General features: G+C 26.9%; 1 protein-coding gene across 2 annotated transcripts; it reads right to left on the reverse strand.

Annotated features, from left to right (window-relative positions):
- Nucleotides 1–3,657: 3,657 nt before the first annotated feature.
- LOC107443703 (coiled-coil domain-containing protein 134) lies at nt 3,658–19,940 on the reverse strand. 2 transcript variants are annotated; one of them, XM_016057656.4, is made up of 6 exons: nt 19,359–19,940; nt 16,178–16,299; nt 13,511–13,595; nt 13,254–13,432; nt 10,659–10,730; nt 3,658–3,817 (listed from the first exon to the last, which is right to left on the reverse strand). In XM_016057656.4, the coding sequence occupies exons 1-6, from the start codon at nt 19,513–19,515 to the stop codon at nt 3,725–3,727; spliced, it is 708 nt and encodes a 235-aa protein (XP_015913142.1). In that variant the 5' UTR covers nt 19,516–19,940; the 3' UTR covers nt 3,658–3,724. The 2 variants fall into 2 exon arrangements, with proteins under 2 accessions (XP_015913142.1, XP_042901837.1); XM_043045903.2 differs by lacking the exon at nt 3,658–3,817 and adding an exon at nt 9,179–10,263.
- Nucleotides 19,941–20,154: the final 214 nt, after the last annotated feature.

The following is a 20,154-nucleotide window of genomic DNA, read 5'->3' on the forward strand; positions in this document are numbered from 1 at the left end:
TACAAATTTAACAGTAATATAAATTAACTTAATCATAAGCAGTAACTATAGTAAATAAAATATAAATTAAATATATCAATATTTTTATAAACATATTCAGCAATATCTCTTTCTGACTCTTCTGTTAATTGATTTAAAATTACATTACTTAAATAACTCTAAATAGGACTCATTTCTTACTTTAAAAAAAAAATCTGAAAGTTTCATTTTCTATTTAAAATTGTAATGAGTTTTATATTCAGAACCTAATATTTTTAATTAAAGAGTGTTCTTTAATTTTAAATCTAACTAAACATTTTTTTAAACCAGATTTTTATATAACCTACAATTCGCAATTTTTTGAAGTTTTGTGATTATTAAATATTTAATTGGACTCGTATTATTTTAAAAAAATCTTAGAGATCACTTCTAATATTTTGAAATAATTAATGTTCTATTTCACTATCACAAAGTTACTAATGATAAGTCACCAGGTGCATATAAATTCAACTTATAGCAATGTATTTGCACCGGTGAAATGGAAAAAAACCCAACCAATTATGTAAGATTTGTCTTCAACTTTTAAAAATAGTAAATAAGTATACAAATTTAGTATAGAATTGATAAGATACTTCAATCAGTTTTTTTACATTGTGTAGATGGTCTCCCAATTCTACCTATTAAATATTTGCAATTTTAGAATTGTTGTTAAAATCTTTTGATTGAAATCAAACCAAAAAAAAAAGTTTTCTGATATGCAGAAAAGTTGCATGTTTGATCTTATTTAAATTAAATCAAATGAACAAAAGGCATATAAAAATTTTGAAGTAATGTAGCTGTGTCTTTCTAGCACTCACAAGGGAAAAAAAATAGTAAGGAATCCCAAATGCAAGGATTGTAATATCGCTCTATAAATACAACAGTGCGTCAATATCATTGGCTAACAATGTAAATTGTTATACAAAGGTGCAATTTTAATGCAACTTAAATACTTCTTTAATCTGATTTCCAAATCCTTCAATAGACCAAAACATTAAAAAACAGACTACGTTCTAAAAAACTGGTTTTGGATGGTAAAAAAATATTTGGAAGCCTTGCAATCACCACAAAATTAAATAATGTATATTTCTTTGGTACTGGTTTTTCAATTTACAAAAACTTTTGTGTACTTGAGAAAGCAAAATAATTCTCATTCATATATCTAATTAAAAGTTACATATATCGGGCCATTAGTTTTTTTTAATAATTTTATTATCTTGTATCTTTTGTGCAATAGGAAAAGCTTTAAATCATCAGCATTTTATTGTATTTAGACATCAACAATCATTATTCCTTATACGAATAAGATCTTTTGGCATTTGAAACTTGCTGGGGAAAAAATAGTTGAGTGTCTTGACTGGAGTTTTCACAGGGTCTGTGATTCTGAAAAAAATTTCCCGATTCACATGACATTTCCAGATGGAACTTCATTTCAGGGAGCTTGCGGTAGGGTACTAGAAGTAAATTGAAACATCTATGGGCAATGACAAACTTATTTATTGAAAACAAAAGATTTTCAAGAAGTTTATGGAAAAAAAAAATTTTCTTAAATGTTCAAAATAACAGATGTACTGATAAGCTTTTTAAGCTAAGTTAAACTAATAATTTTTAAGAAAATTTCCAAGTTTATTATCTGGATTGTGTTCAGTTGATTGCAATAAACAATCTTGATTTTATTACAAATGTAAAACATTGAATAGGTAGAGTAACATAATATATTGTCTCAAAAAACTACATATTGTTAAGTGTGTGTAATCATTCCTGTGATCAAAAAGAATTTATCCAATATAATGTATTTAATCCATTTTTGAAAACACACTACCCTGCAATAATGGAAGAGTAGACACTTTTAGTTTTTGAATTTTTTAAAAAAATTTCTTGATAAATACTTAAAAAGATTATTTTGTAACTTTAGAGATGTTTAGTTCATGCGATTTTTTATACTTAGCAATAAGATTTAAAGCTTTCTGAGGTTCGCAAGACCTACAATAAATTACAAAAGAAAACAAGTATTTTTGAACACCTATGCCAGAAAATCAGGCAAAAAACTTGTATCGATTACTTTAGTTATTTTTGATAACTGCATAAAGTTTTGTAAACCTGGAATAAATATTTATGGAGGAAATAGACATTTTTATAAAAAAATAATTTTTTCACCTTACGTTTTCTGCTATAACTTAATAAATATTCAATGGAACTAAAAAAAATTTTTGGCGAAATTTAAAATTAATTACAAAATTGTGCAAGATACAAGTATTTATGCTAGTTCTTTTATACTGCACATGCGCGAAAGAAATTTAAATAATTTATTTTAATAATTTTGTAGGGAATCTTATTTAGCAACTAATAAAAGCTTTATTTGAATATTTTAAATGTTTCAAGCTCTTTTCTAAGTAGCTTTTATACTTTTTAAAAGAGAGCTCAAAACGATAAGGGGTTATCCACAAATTTCCTCAGGAACTATTAAACAAGATTTATTAAAAATGAGACCTTCATTGTGGGGGATTACCCCCCCATAAAAGTATGCCTTCTTTCTCTATAACATCAAAGTTTAATTTCCTGACGATTATTGTATGGTATTATTAAATTTTGTGTCTTGATAAAAAATAAAATTTGTGAAAAACTCTTGATCGTTTTGAGTTTCTTTTAAAAAAGTGCAAAAACTACTTAGAAAATTGCTTGAAACTTTTGTAAGGTATTCAAATAAAAAAAAATTTATTAGTTGCAAAATACAATTTACTACAAAATTATGAAAAAAATTTTCAGTGCATGTGCAGTATAAAAGAGCTAGCTTAAATACTCGTAACTTGCGGAGTTTTTTAAATCAACAATTTTGTGATTAATCTTAAATTACTAAATTTTTTTTTTTAATTTCATTGAATATCTCTTACGTTTTAATGATAAAACGGAAGACAAAAAAATTTATTTCTTATTAAAAAATATCAATGTTTCCGTAATTATTTACTCCAAGCTTACGAGACTTTATGCACTTATTAAAAATATTAACAAAAGTAATCGTTACAAGCTTATTGCTCGATTTTCTGGTGTTCAAAGATACTTGTTTTCTTTCATAATTTATTGAAGGTCTCTGAAAGATATCAATGAGGTCTAAGAACTGATACTTGTTGATCTGGGTTAAACAAGAGACATCATTAATCAAGTTCCTACATCATTTGGTTACTGTGGAGCAATTAAAAAAAAAAAAAAAAACATTTAAGGTTGCAATGCACTGCATAAAGAGCTTTTCTTCATGACTATTTTCAATAAATTAATTTCATAAAAGAATATTTATTAAAATATTTGGAGGGCATCCACAATAATGATTTTTTGTTTGTGATGTTTAGGTATTTAAGAAATGAAAATTAATTCAATAAAACATTGACAGAAGTGAATTAGAAAAAAAAATCAATACAATCTTTTAAGGGTATTGACAAAAATGAATGTTTTTATGATTAAATGAAACTTTTGCAAAAGTGCATTTAAAAAAACAACATTATTTTGAAGAAAGTGAAATAAATTTTCACTGTGCCTCTTAATTTATGGCATCATTTCGAATACTTTTTGATCACAGTAGTACCTTCGAATTTGAGTTAAAAGGATTTCAGTAATAGATTAAAAAAATAGTTTGACACACAGCCATTCATCAATTGCATATTTTTATTAAAAAACATTTGTTTTTCATTCTTTAGATAATTGGGAAGCTCGCTTAAAGTTCAGACTTCAATTTAGTCATCCGTGGTCCTTTTTTGTTTTTCATTTTTTTTTGTTTTGGTGCAACTGTAATCTCTTCTTTCGCAACCTAGAATTAAAAGATATTAAAAACTATTTATTCACATTAATGAATCAATGTATGCATATGTATGTATATCAATGTATGTATATACATATATATATATGATGCTACAATAACACAGAAATATATGATAGTTATTGAGATATTTAGGGGTTGTTTAAATGTTATGTAAGAATGTTTTGAAGATATAGGGTCTTTTGTCTCTTAAAGGCAAATCCTTTCCCCATTAGGTACTTATCTAATATTTGAATGGCCGTTTTTAAACAATAAATATAAAATTAAGAGATTTAAATTAAAGAATCAAACCCAAATATTATGAAAATTGAATTTTGATAGAGTTAACTTATTCCCAGCTAGAGTACCAATTTGTCTTGATTTGAAAAGTATTGTCTTTATGAAAAAAAAGTGTTAAGTCAGGTTGCAGTACAAGACCATTAAAATGACAATTCATAATAGCAGATGAAATAGTCATTATAGCGAGCTTGTCATGATTAGCTCCCTTAACATATTAACTGTTAAAATAGCAATGAAAATACTAAATAATGGAACAGACATATTTACTTCTTTTTCTTCTATTTTGAAAAATCATCTTCCTTTAAAATACTTATCAAAAGTAGACTGCTTTTGCCTAAGTATTGTGGACTGAATTACATAACTCTGTATTTTATGAAAGGCAGAAATGTGAAACTTAACTGCAGTGTCGTAATTTTGTCACTCGAGACCCCTGGGCATAAATTTTTGGACGGGCTCTTTTAGTTTAAATATTAATTAGAAATTGTTTTGAAAAGAAAAATAATAGTTAATTAAAAATATTATAATAAATTTAATATTCTCTATAATCCAATATCATTTAATATCATAATAATTTTTACATAAGTGTGTACTCTAAATACGAAAAATTTATTTTCGCACATTTCATCATTAGGACATTTTTTTTACTAGTGTTGTAAGATATTAAGATTTTTTATGACTCTAAAGATTATGTCTTTTGATAAATTTAGGCAGATTTTGTAACCTAAAATTTGTTTTTCATGTGCAAGTTTTTTGTAAATCAAAACATATTTCTTATTATATTAATGTGAACAAATTTAGCTGTCCTTGAGATTTTCCTTTTAATCGTTTGAAAAGGTATTCATGCCTGGTGATATATAGTTTCAGCGTAACCTATTTTTTATTATTTTAAAAACAATAGACTTTTGTATTAAAATTTAATTATCATCACTCAAATGTATCTGGACGTACCCATATTTTAGAACTCAACTACAGTAAAGAATGACGTACCCATATTTTAGAACTTAACTACATTAAAGAACGACGTACCCATATTTTAGAACTTAACTACATTAAAGAACTTAAGTTCTCAAAACACTTTATTTTTAATTTTATCTAAAGCAAAACATTAATTGGAAATTATTCTTTAAGCACTATTGAGGAGCTCAATGAATATTTATGTTCTTTTTCTCAAAATAATTTAGCCTTGTTTTAACTTCATGAATTTAAACATACAGTAATAAAAACTTGAGGGAAACAATTGGTAAAAAATCTGAATTTAATTAATATAGACACTGGACTTCAATAAGCCTGCACTTCACAATGACAACTCAGTGCTTTGACCACAAAGCCATTGCAAATAATCAGTTTTACAATTTTAAAATGTTAAAAATTACATATTAAATTAATTAAATTTTTGAAATTGAAAATCACAAATAATTTAAACGGAACGTTTTGATTTTTAAAAAAAAATTTAATTAAACTAGACGTATTTAAACATACAGGGAGTAATAGAAAACTGAATAGATAACAGAGGAACAGAAAAATTTACCTAAATTAATGGCACATTTAATAACAAAACTACAATAATAATTTATACCATCAGAATACAAATTAAGTATATCAACATTAAACATTAAAAAAAAATATTTTTTTTGGCTAATGGCAGGCACTTGGGTCTATTTCCCATTGGCCTCAGAAATGCCAGAATTGCTATATCGTTACCCAGTGAGCACCTATGGCTAAGTCACAGAGGTGGAGTAGCGTCGCCCTCAATATACAACCACAAGTCTGTTTATAGGGTGTGTTACTTTCACACAAAAGAAAGGACATAGAACACACAGAGAGAAAGAAACATCCATGCCCTGAGCGGGATTCGAACTCGCAACCATGGGCTCCACAGTCCATCAGCTCCATAGAAACTAACACTAATTTGGTCAATTTTATGTAAAAAAATTTAATCATTTCAAAATCTGTTTAATGATATATAATATAATCAAATCGCTCATTAAATTTTGGAATATGAAGATCAACACTAACTGCAAAACTTAATAGTATTTTATGTATGGAGCAGCTTCAAGATTTTTAATTTTGTTTCAGCTTGTCACATACGAAACACAATAAAAGATATGGGCATTAATGAAAGCAGAAAAAATTTGAGAAATAGTAAAATCAGAATAAATTTAGACATTAAAAAAAAAACTAATTAGTTAAACAATTCTGAAATGTTTTAATATTAAATAACTTAGATGCATACGGAGTAATATTGATTTTGCAAAAAAGAAGTTGTTTTACACAAAATATATTTAGAATTTTTAATTTTGATTCATATTCACATTTGACACATTTTAGATACACTGCAGAAAAAGATAAATAATACCAAAAATATTAACAAAATATATTAACACAAATTAGGATATTAAATTTTAGAAGCGGAAAATCAATTTTTAGAAGCGGAAAATCAATAAGCCATTATTATCACAAAATTGATTAACAACCATATAACTTACGTTTCAATTGTTATTGAAACGTTCATTAAATGATTGCTAATTTCTTTTTCTTCCTGTAAAACATAATAAATACTAATAATTTATTTCAAAAAGATTAAAATTGACAAAATTTAATATATTTAATTTTGATAACTGTAAATTTACCTTGAAATTATGTAACAAAGACATAAGAACAAATTCATATCTATGTTCAAAGCTTGGATTCAATATTAAATTGGACTTTTTTGTGCAAAACGAAACACCGCTGTGCGGATCGAACTGACAGAAATTAGGTACAATGCTAAATTTGCAAGGATAGGGACAGAATGACAAGCAGCCTCCGTGTTTTCCTTCAAGAAAAAGTTTTTTTTCTCAGGAATGGAAATATTTATTTTTTGGAAAAACCAGAAATGATATTGCACAGATAATGGTCAATGGGCCATTGAATGGTTTTCCAGGAAAGATTTCAAAGGAGAGGGAATGATTCAAAGAGAAGGCACAACATTTGCAAGTGTAAATAATACTTAGTATTCATTTTTAGTGGTCAGACTCATAGATCATTGATGAAACAACTATCAACTACAACAGGCAGAAGTAATATATACAATCAACAGAATGCCTTTATTCCTTACACCCCTCCCTGCTCATCGTTATTGCTCTTCAGAGGGAAGAAAGAATCTTCTCTTTTCCTTCTATTTCAAGGGAAAAGAAATCCAAACTTATGACTACAAACTAAAAAAATTCTTTTTAGCAGTTGTTTCTTAACACTTTTATTTTAATTAAAAATAAAAAAGATAAGATAGAATATATTTTAAATTACCCTAATTTTGCAGAAATGTATTTCCCTTATTTGGGGCGCCTTGACCACCAGGGCCTAGGAGCAACACTCTGACTGTCCAGGCCTAGTTACGGCCCTGCTTAGATAGTGGTCACACACACATTGTGGGGGAAAAATAAGGGGTTAAAATATAAAAAGAAACAATCTTAATTTTTAAATCATTATAAACATACAATTTTGGTGTTTTTAATATTATAACTTTGATGGTGACTTGGAAATTTGTCATAATAGCACTTTCTTTGTAATACTTGTACTTGTTTTATTAAGTTTTTATTGTAATTATATTTCTTAGTGATAGGTCAAAACCTTTTTTTTCATTTAAAAGCATATTCACATGATTTCAGATAAATACAAAGTTATTTAAGTTATTAATACAGTAAGGAACCGATTATTCGGAACGATCGGGACCATCGCTATTCCGGATAACTGATTTTTCCGGTTTTCTGAATCGCTACAAAAAGCCGTTTTTTTTTGTTAAACCCAACCAAAAAAATAATTTTTTTTTGGAAATAATCTTAAAAAGAAGAAAAAACGATGAAAGAATACACTAATGATTATTTCCAAAATGATGGTAAGGTAAACATCTTTCAAAAAAGAAAGAAAAACCCTAAAATCTTATGAGGAAAAAAACATTTCTTAAAAAAAAGGCGGGAAATTTTATCGAATTTCATTCCGGTTTTTTGTTTTTCTGATTTCCAGATAACGGGTTCTGTACTGTATATCATAGATTGCACAAATTTAGATACTCACTAAAATTCTGTAATATAACGTTTGAAAAATGATCAAATTGTAGAAAAAATTTTCAACAATAAAAATTAAATACAAAATAAATCATCTTGAAAAATAATGTGTTTCAAATCATCTCTGGGTGACCAAGCTTAACAATTTGGGCTGAGTTTTCAAAGAAATTGTCAGCAAAACTCTTTGCACACAATGGTAAACCTCTATCTCAAAATATTGCAAAATTTGTAAAAAGATAAAACGTTAATTGACCTTAACTTTCAACAATTCCTCTAATTAAATTATTGGGACTATATTTTTCCAATTGCAGTTAACCCTCATATTTTGATGGTGAAGAATCTAAATTTGCCAAAAAAGTTATTTTATGTCTGAGTTTGCACAAATTAATCATCATATTTGAAGTCAACCTTTATACATGAAAATCAATTTAAAAACATTATTCAATGTCAGATCTCATTATACTCTAGAATGGAAATCAAGACCTTGTTTTATAACAGAATATATAAATTCTGTTTTAATGAAGGTTTATGAAACTTTTCATGAACATTGTTTATATTACAATCTATATATTCAAATATAAACAAGGTCTGTCCATAAAAGTTTTCGATCATGGGTTCCGAACGTTTTCTGAAACCTGTCTATTTCGCAAGTCAAAAAATGTTTACTGTTCCCTTGCCAAAAGAAGAAAAAAAACACCAATCATAATAATAATTGATAAAATTCTTTTATCCCAATTTGAATCTTTTCATATTTTTGTTATGATATACTTACATAATCTTGCCTTTAAATTATTGAAAATATGCATTATGACAGATGTACTTAAATTAGAAATGTTTTTAATACAATATTTGATAAAAATAACTTTGATTAAATTTTTTTTTGTAAGCATTTGCTTATAAAAAAATATTTATTATTTATTATAAAAAAGAAAAATTTGAAATAAGTGATGTTTATGAATTTGACCATTTCAGTATGCAAAGCTTAGCCGATGTTTTTTACAGCGAATACTAAGTGAGACATATTTCAAAATCAAATCAGAGTTGTATTTATTTTACAAGTTAACAACAAGTAGATCATGAATTTTGAATTGTTAAACAAAGGAGAAATTACATAAATTAAACTAATAAATTAAGTTAGAGATAAATATTTAAAAAAAAAAAAAAAAACAAGAGAGAGAAAAGAAAAACAAAAACTGCATTTTTAATTAAGTTAAAGAACATGAGTCTTGGGAAACTACAGAAGTTTCAAATTCATATATAAGTTCAACAGCAAAATTGTAAAGTGGGTATTATACTCATATTTTCTCATTATGATTAAAAAGTACACTTTATTTTTTCAAAATATGCAAATAATTAAAATTATATAATAGATTTAAAAACAATTAATATGTACTGAATTAGAAATGTAAATAATTCTTTGAATTTAATGTGTGCTAAATATCAATTTTATCTATAGTCTGTTAAGAATCTTCTAAAAATCCCTAGCACACCCTAAAACTCTTAAAATCGACAAGGGGAGCCAACATTTTAGAAACTATGAAACACTTGCAACTATAATTTTACAAGGTTCTCACTGTTTCCTCAAAGCAAAAATTAAGGAGTTTTCAGGACAATTTTTGAAAAAATTAAGGACATTAAAAATAGTGTAATAATTATTTAATATCAAATATACAAAAACCCACAGTGACAGTGCCAATTATTTAACTTACTAAAAAAAATTTTTCATCATATTGCAAGTTCTCATATAGTTGTATTTATTACAGAACTTTTTATTTTTTAATACAATAGGGAATTTCAAAAAATGTTACTGCTTCTTAAAAATGTACAGTTACTTATTACACTTTGAAATATCATACACATTTATTTAATTCTTCAAGTTTTTAGAAAAAGCTGTTTCCTTCATGGACTGGAGTTCAAAAATTTCTCTTTCACTTTTTTTCTATAAGCATGTGCACTACCATTAGAATTGAATTTCTTAAACTCTGTCAATTTTGATGGTCAATGTAGGTACCTCAGAACTTAAGTACCTTAGAAAAGACCAAAAGAAGTCAGTATCCCACTCTCCTTCACCATAATCTCTCTCAGAATGCTCTACTTTCCACGAAGGGTCTCATTCTAGGCATACAAAAAAGAACATATTAATAAAACATCCACAGCAAGGGCATGCTTACTTCTCCTTGCCTATAGCCCCCCATTACACACACCCTTTTTTGTCTCTAAATATGTGCTACCTTCCATTCAGAGTCTCATTCTAGGTGAAGAAAGACAGACTTTTTGTTTCAACCATTTTTGTAAGACTAAAAAATTGTTTCAATCAACTAGTGATACTGGAAATTAAGGACTTTTAAAACCCTTGAAACAAAAAGAGCTTTTGAGGATTTTGGAAACCCTGTTTTAGCAGATAATTTCGGAAATAGCTAATAGTTTTATGTTTACCATTAGTTCTATTGGCTAAAGCTGAAAGAACTATATTATAAACCAAAATAATTTTTGTTCAAACTATAATTTACCTTTGAATTATATTTTCTATATGGATTGATAAAATTGTCTTCTCTGGGAATCAAATTCATTTCTTGGCAAAGCTGTAAAAGATAAAGTTTTTAAGTTAAGGATTTATAGCAAATTAACAAAATTATCAAAATAAATATGGTATTGGATATAGTGTATAAGTTAAAGTAAGCTAGATTATTATTGCTTTAATATAGATATTAGAATTATAGAATTATTTGCATTTAATTGTTGATAGCAGTCATTCCAAATTTGAATGGTAAATTTTTTTAAAAAAAATCACCTGAATTTATGCAATATTTAAACATATAAAGCTTGGCAAATCATTTTAACAATTGTGACTTATGATGTTTGTCAACTAATCATAAGTAACAAAAATTTATTATTTGTCAGAAAAATACTTTATAACAAAATGCAGCACATGTTTTGTAGAAATTTATGTTTTTTTCTTTTTTTTTTTTCTTTTACAAGACTTGGTTAACTATTCATCTTTTTTAAAGCTTTATATTCAGGTTTTGGTGGATATTGAGCACTGTTTACATACAATAATTATTGAGTTTCATTTAAATCGAAACAGACACTAAAAGCTTGTTTAAGCACGAGAGAATGCAGACAATAGGCTTCTTCCAATGAATCATGTTCAGTGCTCCACTGGTAGATAGACATTAGTGTTGGAAACATTGATAATCATAACAAATCAGAAAAATCTATGCTCATTGTTAATCTTCGCAGGGGAGAACATCATAAAAGTTTCATGTCAGATGTTCAATGGGACATTAACATGCTTGTGAAAAAGTGTTTACCTCACAAGAGAAGCCAGTTTCTACAACTTTGTACTTACATGTATCTTAATTTCGGCAAAATTGCTCAGTAGTGTTAAATTAACAAATGATGTAAATTCAGCATATCAATAAGTGACTAGGTATTTAAATGTGCGATTCAAATTTCACTCTTCAAAATAATATGAAATGACAAACACTGAAATTTTTAAAAAACCCTTGGAAATTGGTAGCAATAACTGCTGAAAAGTCGAATATCATCACATTAAAAGTAAACTAATCAAATGCACAATTCGAACTTATCATTTTGTTATGATATCAGTACTAATGAAGTAAATCCTGAGAATATCAGTAGTAATAACTGAGCAATGGAAGACATCAAAAGTAAATAATCAAATGAAAATTCATAACAATTACCGAAAAATTATCAAAACACTACATATATTTACGATGTAATCAGCGAGTTGTGAGCTAAAAAGTGAAAACTCAATACGTGATTTAAAATTTTCATGCACATAATATATTAAAATATTTAATTGATTTTATTTCAACCAAATAAAAAAGGAAAGGCAAATGTATCCGCAATGATTTAATAATTCTTTTACTACAAAACTGAATTTTTAACAAAATCATCACTCACATTCATATATTATTAAAATACAAAAAAAAAAAAAAAAAAAAAAAAAAAAAAAAAAAAAAAAATATGTTAGGTACTCTTTAAAAAAATAATAGAACATTACTAGAGCATACTATTTTTTTTTTTTTTTTTTTACATTTTCACACTTTTAGAATTACTTTTTATATTATCAATTTAAAATTCTAGCTCAAGTCAAGCATAATGTAATATTTTCATTTTCAACGAAAAATAGAAAAATCACAAGCATTTCTTCCCCCTCTGACAAGCTGGAAAGGCATCTTTTGAAAATAATTCTGCAGGAAAAAAAAAACATTGTTCAAAAAATTCTGCAGAAAAGAGAAACAAACTTTTTTTTGCTGCCTAAACAAAAAATCTTTCTGCAGTAACTCTAACATTCTGCAACTGGGGAGTTTATTTAAAAAATTTGTTGTGAAATTTGAATTCTTTATATTTTTCAAAGACATATTTGCAGTTTTTTTCAATTAAAATTATTGCATTAAGAGCATAGTATACAATGTACAAAAATGTAAAATTTTTACGTTTGCCAAACTTTCTATTCCAAAAAACAGTTGTACTTAATGTTAACATGGATTTTTGAATAAAGATTCTGAAAAATTGTATTTATTGATTTTTTTTTCTTCATTATTCTTGTTTCCTTAAAACTTTAATTTTTCTCTCTTATACTTGTTCATTTCTATGTTAATATTCTGAATGCAATTTTTTAAAAATTTTTTGTATCTGTTACTTCAATTTTCATCATGTTCCCAATATTATGAAGGTAACACCATTCTTTTTTGATCCTCTCCTCTTAGAAAGTACCTTTCTGTTCCCCATCTTTCATCTGATGATAGAGTTTCCTTTTATTACTCTAATTCATTGCCTACCTCTTTTAAGACCTCTTTTGAATTCATTGGCGACCAGCTCAAGCTCAAAGGCGAGGTCCTAACAAACCATTTTCCCCAACATTGACATGGAGCCCTAGCAAAAGGTTTAAGCCAAGCAAAGATGCTCGGTCTTAAGAAACTAGGCCATTAGGAATATGAGTCCCACCTTTACGATAGTTATGCCATGAAGTGAATACACTTGGTTTTAAGTAAACTATGTAATCATTGGATAAACTTTTATTTAGTGTTCCCCTACAAGAAAATATAAAAATGAAGACTTATTACAATAGAACATACCAAATTTATCATTTTCACAGTCTTGTTATCAAAAACGCCAGTTGAATTTGAGAATCCAATTGCCCATTTCATTAGAATATGCCAATCCTGATGGTTATCCATTATTCTCTCTGTGATATCCGGTAATTTCAATCGAAATTCTCCAAACATAGCAGTGTTATCAATTATTTTGCCTAAAGCTAAATGGGATTCAATACAATGAAATTAAACTTCAAGAGGAATAAAAAAAAAAAAAAAATTCAAAATAAAAATATTACCTTCATATACAGATATGTTTACTGGTAAAGCAAATCCAGGAATGTAGTTTGAGTTCTCTACAATAACTTTACTTGATGCTATAACCTTTCAAAATTTGAAAATATTTTTAATTATAGCAGAATAAACTAATTTCTGTATGCATGTGTATATATATATACACACACATATATATTATTATTCCGGGTTTAAAAAAAAAAGAGTTTTAGAGGTAAGATCAAAAGTAAAATTATGTAAAAATTTCTTCAGTTTCCTTAATAAATCAAAAGCTGATTAAAAATGCTTAAATTATTTTTTAAAAAAATCACACACTAACCAAGTTCCATAAAAATCTACTGACCTTAGGCGACAAATTGTAATTAGGCTAAATGATTTGACAGAGAATGGCCCAAAATTACTATTTACATGCAAAAAAAATCTTTTTAAAAATTTGTTATTAGGAACATAACAAGTATTAAACAAAAAATCTTTTACAAAATTCTTGAAAATTATTTCATAAAGCTGAAATCAAACTTTTTTTTATTGTAAATTGTTTTAAATGTGTAATAATTTAACATAATATTAAATACCTAAAGATTCAAATAAAAGACTTCTTTGAATTCTATTTTACTCCTTGAACTACTGAAAGTTCATTTTAGAGTGTGAAAATTAAATCATTAATTAAAAAAAAAAACTTAGAATGTTTTGGTTTACACTTTATTAACAGAACACTTAAGTTAACCTATAATAAAGAACATAAAAATGACCGAAATGCAGGATTACATATATTCTTGTACGTCAAAATCTCATAAGTACTTAATAGATAACTTTCATAGCATTTTTAAAGTGCTAGAATGTTTATAAAGAACAGAGAATTAAATAATTTATTTACATTTCTGAACTTTGTTATGAACATTACAAATAAGTGTAAACTTGTTTCAAGCACATAAATATACAATCAAATACATTTATAATGATAGTCTAGGGATTTAGGTAATTTCAGGATTTGTTTCCTATTTTTTTAAGCATAACTCGGATCTGTGTAGAACTTGCAACTCCCCCCACCCCCCAAAAAAAGAAAAAGCTTCTTCTTTTAAATTTCAGAACTGGTCAAAATCTGCAAATCAACAAAAGGAGGTTCCTCTGATGTTCAAAATCTTCACAAATAAAAAATTATTTTTTATACTTAATTCATTTGAACAAATGATAATTTTGACCTTAAAAGTGCACATACAAAGTGAAATAAGTAAAATCATTTTTTATTTCTAATCTAATTTAATAAAAACAAATGACAAAAGATTGGAAGGATGAATCCTTATTTTACCCTTATCAGTACTGTATATTTTTTAATGTTTCAATTATTCTTTTGTAGAAATAGAAATAAAAAAAACTATTATTCAATACTTTCTTTTATAAAATTTCAAAATTTTGCTCAATTAAGTTTTCCGGTTATTTTTCGTATATAAATACATCTGTAATAAAGTTATAGTATGCAATGACATAATACAATAATGTAACTTGTAATTATGATTGTAATATTTAGTTAATGGTTATCAGCTCATATTGAAAATCTAATACATTTATCAGTTATGTAAGTTTTTAATAGTGCGAAGATTTGCCTCAATCGGTTATGTGACAAATTAGTTGTATAATTACAGTTTAGGAGATAGCTTACATTATATCACTGTTCAATGGTTTGTTACTTGCTTATATATATATACAAATATATATTATCTAATAATTCTTAATATTAACTATATTGGAAATAATAAATATTCCAATCAGTTATAAATAACAAACCACTATATCTGTAATTAAATAAAGATGGGTTAATAGTGCATACCTGCCAACATTGGAAAAATAAAATAACAGAGATTTTACCATCGACATTTTTTAGGCTATGAGTAAAGTTTTGATACATCATGCATAATCATGTAAGTCAAAAAAGAGAAATTCAAAATTGGAACACTTATATTTAGTAAAGTAAAAGATATGTATATAAATCTTTATCTAAAGAAGTTTTTTTTAAATCATTATTTATAATTACTTAAACTATTAACACTCAACATACTGCAGTACTGACAAAAGCAGTATCTGTTGAGGAATAAGAGAAATACTTTTGGCATCAGCGGATATTTTATCGACAATTTTTAAAAAAAATTTTAATGAAAATTTCTTGTTTCAAAGTTATGCTCCTAACAATAGAATTTTATGTAGGGTTTTCAATGTGACTAATCGTTGTTTAAAAATTTCATTGCTATAAATAGAATCTCATTAAATCTAACCACAATATGAATCACATCATACGAAAATAATTCCCAGCAGTTCACAAGACCATCAATGCAGAACAGTAATAAAGTACAATAACAAATGCTGTTATTCATTATAATTATAAGTAGCTAAAATATGCAATTTTTAACCAATAATTTTTTTTTTATGCATTTTAGTTTATTAAAACAGTTTTTAGTAGAAATATGACTTTTTTTTTTCTTCTTTACTATGCACATAGAATAAACAACTCTTCACAAATCAGTTTACACATCATATTTTAAATAACCTAATCTGTATTTAATTCAAAGAGGAAAATAATAAAATACCTAAAGGATTAATAAAAACATAAGCAGTGTATTATGAAAGTGATGAATGTAATTTAGTTTAATTTTTAAAAATCAAACATTAAAAACACATACTTCATAAATCTTTTCCAAAGCCTTGTAAGTTATCTTATACTGCTTTTCATAATCTTGAAATTTCAAAACACTCTGAAGAGCTTCAATTTGGTGAATTCTTGTTTCTAAAAATGCAGCTTTAACTTAAAAGTAAGAGTCAAGGCTATGCATTGATGATAATATATCACATTACTTAAAACTAGTTTTAGAAATTAGTACAGAAAATTAGTGATTAACCTATTTTTTAAACCCACTTTACCCCACCGGATACTTTAAGTTTTTGTTTTTAGTATTTATAATAAATTTAAACAACAATATAAAACAGTCTAAATTTAGTGATTATCCTTATTTTTCTAGGTTGAAAAAATTACAAATATCAAATTTAAAAAAATTCAAAATTCTACGAAAATAATTATGGTTTTTATGGTATTTAAATAGCATAGCAAAATTTGGCTAAAATAAGACAAGTAAAGTTGGCTTTACCAGGTTCTTGATTATTTAGTTTAAATTACACATTCTCACAATGGGAATTTATTGAATCTTTCGATTGCCAGTTTACATATATTTATGTTAATTTATATCTGATTATTAATATTTACCCAAATAACATGTAAGAAATTTGTTAGCAATTGCCAACATTTCTAACAGATACTTTTTAAGGTAAAAAGCCACTGCTCATTATTTCCTAGAAATTTTTTTCTTCTTTATCTATTCAGTTAAATACAGAATTTTTAGAGCTAGGTATCAAAAAGAATGAAATTTGAGTTACATGTTTGGAGAACAATACACTGATATTATTATGAACGTTTTATATTCTATAAAGAAAGGTATAGTTAGTTTTGGTTTCAATTAGAACTGAGAAGTTAATGATTGTGATTGATGGTTGTGGATTTAATTTTGTAATTAAAAAGTTTTCACTGAACAATAAAATAACAATAGGTGAAAGTAACCAATACTGATTGAATTTAACATGCTGAACTTGAATATCTTAATGATTAAAATTGAAGAGACAGAAATATCAGATATTCTGTTTACAGGCTGCAGCATGTAAGACATACTAAAGGAAAAAAAAGTTTTGACAGGTTCTCTTCTTTTCTCAGCATTTTGCAAGTCATTATTATGTCAATTTAAAAAAAAATTAAATGCATACCTACACAGAGAGGAAAAAGTTTCTTTCAAAGTCCGATGGAGGTGAAAGGTTACAAAGGATCACAACTGTTTCTTCCTGCTTCGGTGCATGTGAAAGGCAATTTTTAAAAAATAAATAACTCTGCAAAAAACATTTGTGCAAAACTGGTACAGTTGGTATCCCAAAAGAAAAATCTTACTGCAAGAGCTCTGTAACGTTCTGCAACAATGATGTTGCCGCGATTCTGCTGCAGGATCCCAGTAAATGTCTCCAAAAATATCAACCAAACTATCTCAACATAAAAGGAGAAAATATATATTTTTTGAAATATCTCCTCTAGCCTCCATCTACCCACTTTACTCCCCCTGACCTTACTTTTAGTTAAAAATTAGTATGTAATTTGGAAATCCTTGGATCTTAGGACACATAGTTAACAAAGTCAAGCAAAATCACTGGATGGTTATCCAGGTAGCGCAGCCAAATCTTTCAACAAAAAATAAGTACCTACTCTTCAAGTACACAAAAAATATTTTCAAGCACTACATACATTAACAAAATGTAAAATAGATTTCAAAGACTTTACATGATCATGATAAAGTTACCGGTTTCTGACAAAGAACTCTTCTCTTGATTATGTTAGCCATTATAAAAAATAAAAAAAATCAAGAGGTTTTTTGGTTTGATATCAGAGAGTGGAAAATGAAGCCTAAAATTGAGAATATCGAGCAAAATGCAGCAGAGTTGCATATGAGAGTGCAAGAATCTCACCGAACGCAGATGTAAAATGATTGGAACTTTCATACGCTGTGGACCAACGGGACACCGAAATAGATTGTGGTTCAATGAATTGTGAAAGTGTTGAATAGAACAATGTGAAAAGCACGCTTTTGAATAATAAGCAGCAAAAATAGACATGGTAAAGCAAAAAATCTTATTTTCGAAAAGGGAAAATTAAGCACTTTTTAAGAACATCCAATGAAAAAAGCACCTTTAAAAAACACTAGCACCATGTTATATTTTTTATGCTACCTACTCTAATATATTGCAATATATACATTAAGTTATATGTTTAATCATTTTACATTCTTATTATAAGTTTTCAATATTTTATTCAGAATAATGGATTTGTAGATTTCAATGAAGATAAGATTGTAACTAACTTCAACAACAAGAAAGAAGATAAGTTACATCAATAAAAGTAAATCCAAAACACTTGACCATAAAAGAATAATTATAAAAGGAAACTAACTAGTTCCAAATGTACCAGTTAAATGGTTAATCAGTTTGATAGTTAATGCATAACCAATTAAATGCATGAAGAAAAAGATTAGGAAAGTAGAAAATATTTTTTAAAGAAAATATATATATATATATATATATATATAATACTGTTTATAAACAAAAATAATCTTTAAATAAACATAACAAGATTTTGTATCTATTTAAAAATTTATTTTCAAAGAGAAATAAATTTTTCCCACCTAAAATATATAAATAGAAATTTTCTCTGAATCTCAGATTGTGGAATAAACATCTTTTATAAGATTTTTATTACTGCACATTTAAACTACTAAATATTGATGAAATACTATGGGGAGAATTTTGTATCAGTACCAAAATAGTTAGCAAGTATCAACAGGGCAAAAACATGCGAGAAGAAGATTTTGGTATTATTTGTGGCAAAATAAACGTCAAATTTTTGCAACTTTCGGGCAGGGGCCAAGAGAAATTGAAAAAAGCATCTCAATGTATTTTAAACTTGTAAATTTAAATATTAATAAAAAAAAACATGTAAAGGTTCATCTGGGAAGGACCTTGAGTTATACCTTTTGAGTTGGTCCCCATTTGAGACTTTTTTTTCCGCAGACCACTGCCTGGAAGTTGCCAAAACTTGGCGCTCAGTCTGCTACAGATCACAATACGGAAATACTTTCCATGCGAGAAACTATAAAAATCATTGCAAAATTGGGCAAGTTATTCCTGCCATAAAAGCGGAGCAATTTCAATTTGCATAGACAAGTACAAATATGGAAATATTCCCCTAAATTAAGGATAATTCTATTTAAAAGATACAAATTGATTCCATGGTTGTTTTCTCTTTTTTCAAACTATCTACATCATTTGCAGAATATTGCGCAAAAGTAATGAGAATATACAAATAAAACACTATACATAGTTTAAATAAAACTAGAAGTCTATTATGAAGGCTATTTAATATCCCTTCTGTCATCCTAATAAACAAAATAAAAATGCATTTCTCATGGAAACTTATGAAGCTTAAAACTAGTTCTTGAGCCAATAGCAAAAAGTATTTATCATGATGAATCTTTTAGCAAGATATTAAAGTTATTTATAGTGGACACATTTCGAAGATAATAACTTAAATTTTATATTAGAAAGTACTGGCCTTTAAGAGAGGTTATTATCGTTGAAAGCAAACAGCTCTGTTTCAGAAACAGAGCACAGACGCAATTAAAAAGCTGAGATAAAATCCGCTTTACAAGAAATTTAAATTAACCTCTCTTGCTCAAAATACTTGCATCTGATAAACAAACAAGTAATGCAACGAGCCCTTTTCTAAAGCTTATAGCTCTCTATTTCAATTAAAGAAGCTTATGGCCTTATGGCCATGGTTGAGAAGCTTATGAATGAAAAGGTTGCGCTCACAACGCTAGAATGCGCCATCTGGGGAGAAGACCGGATCCATGTTTTGACCCTCTTTCTCCTCTTCTTTTCAATATTTTTTGATTCTCTTTTTCTTAATATTTTTCGTATTTAATTGTCACAAATAGTTTTCAAAATTTCCACAATGCTTTCGTTTAGAACTACGTTCAATGTAATCTTCAGTTCCATATGATGTTTTCTACAC

The sequence above is a fragment of the Parasteatoda tepidariorum genome, chromosome X2 (genome assembly GCF_043381705.1).
Source record: "Parasteatoda tepidariorum isolate YZ-2023 chromosome X2, CAS_Ptep_4.0, whole genome shotgun sequence".
Taxonomy (NCBI): Eukaryota; Metazoa; Arthropoda; class Arachnida; order Araneae; family Theridiidae; genus Parasteatoda; species Parasteatoda tepidariorum.

Excerpts from the sequence above, each read along its gene's own strand:
- LOC107443703 (XM_016057656.4), bottom strand. The coding sequence starts at position 19,515 with ATGACAGAAGGGATATTAAATAGCCTTCATAATAGACTTCTAGTTTTA. Across the intron at positions 16,300-19,358 it reads AACAACCATGGAATCAATTT|TTAAAGCTGCATTTTTAGAA; the intron begins GTATCTTTTAAA and ends CTTACTTTTAAG. Across the intron at positions 13,433-13,510 it reads AAACATATCTGTATATGAAG|CTTTAGGCAAAATAATTGAT; the intron begins GTAATATTTTTA and ends AATCCCATTTAG.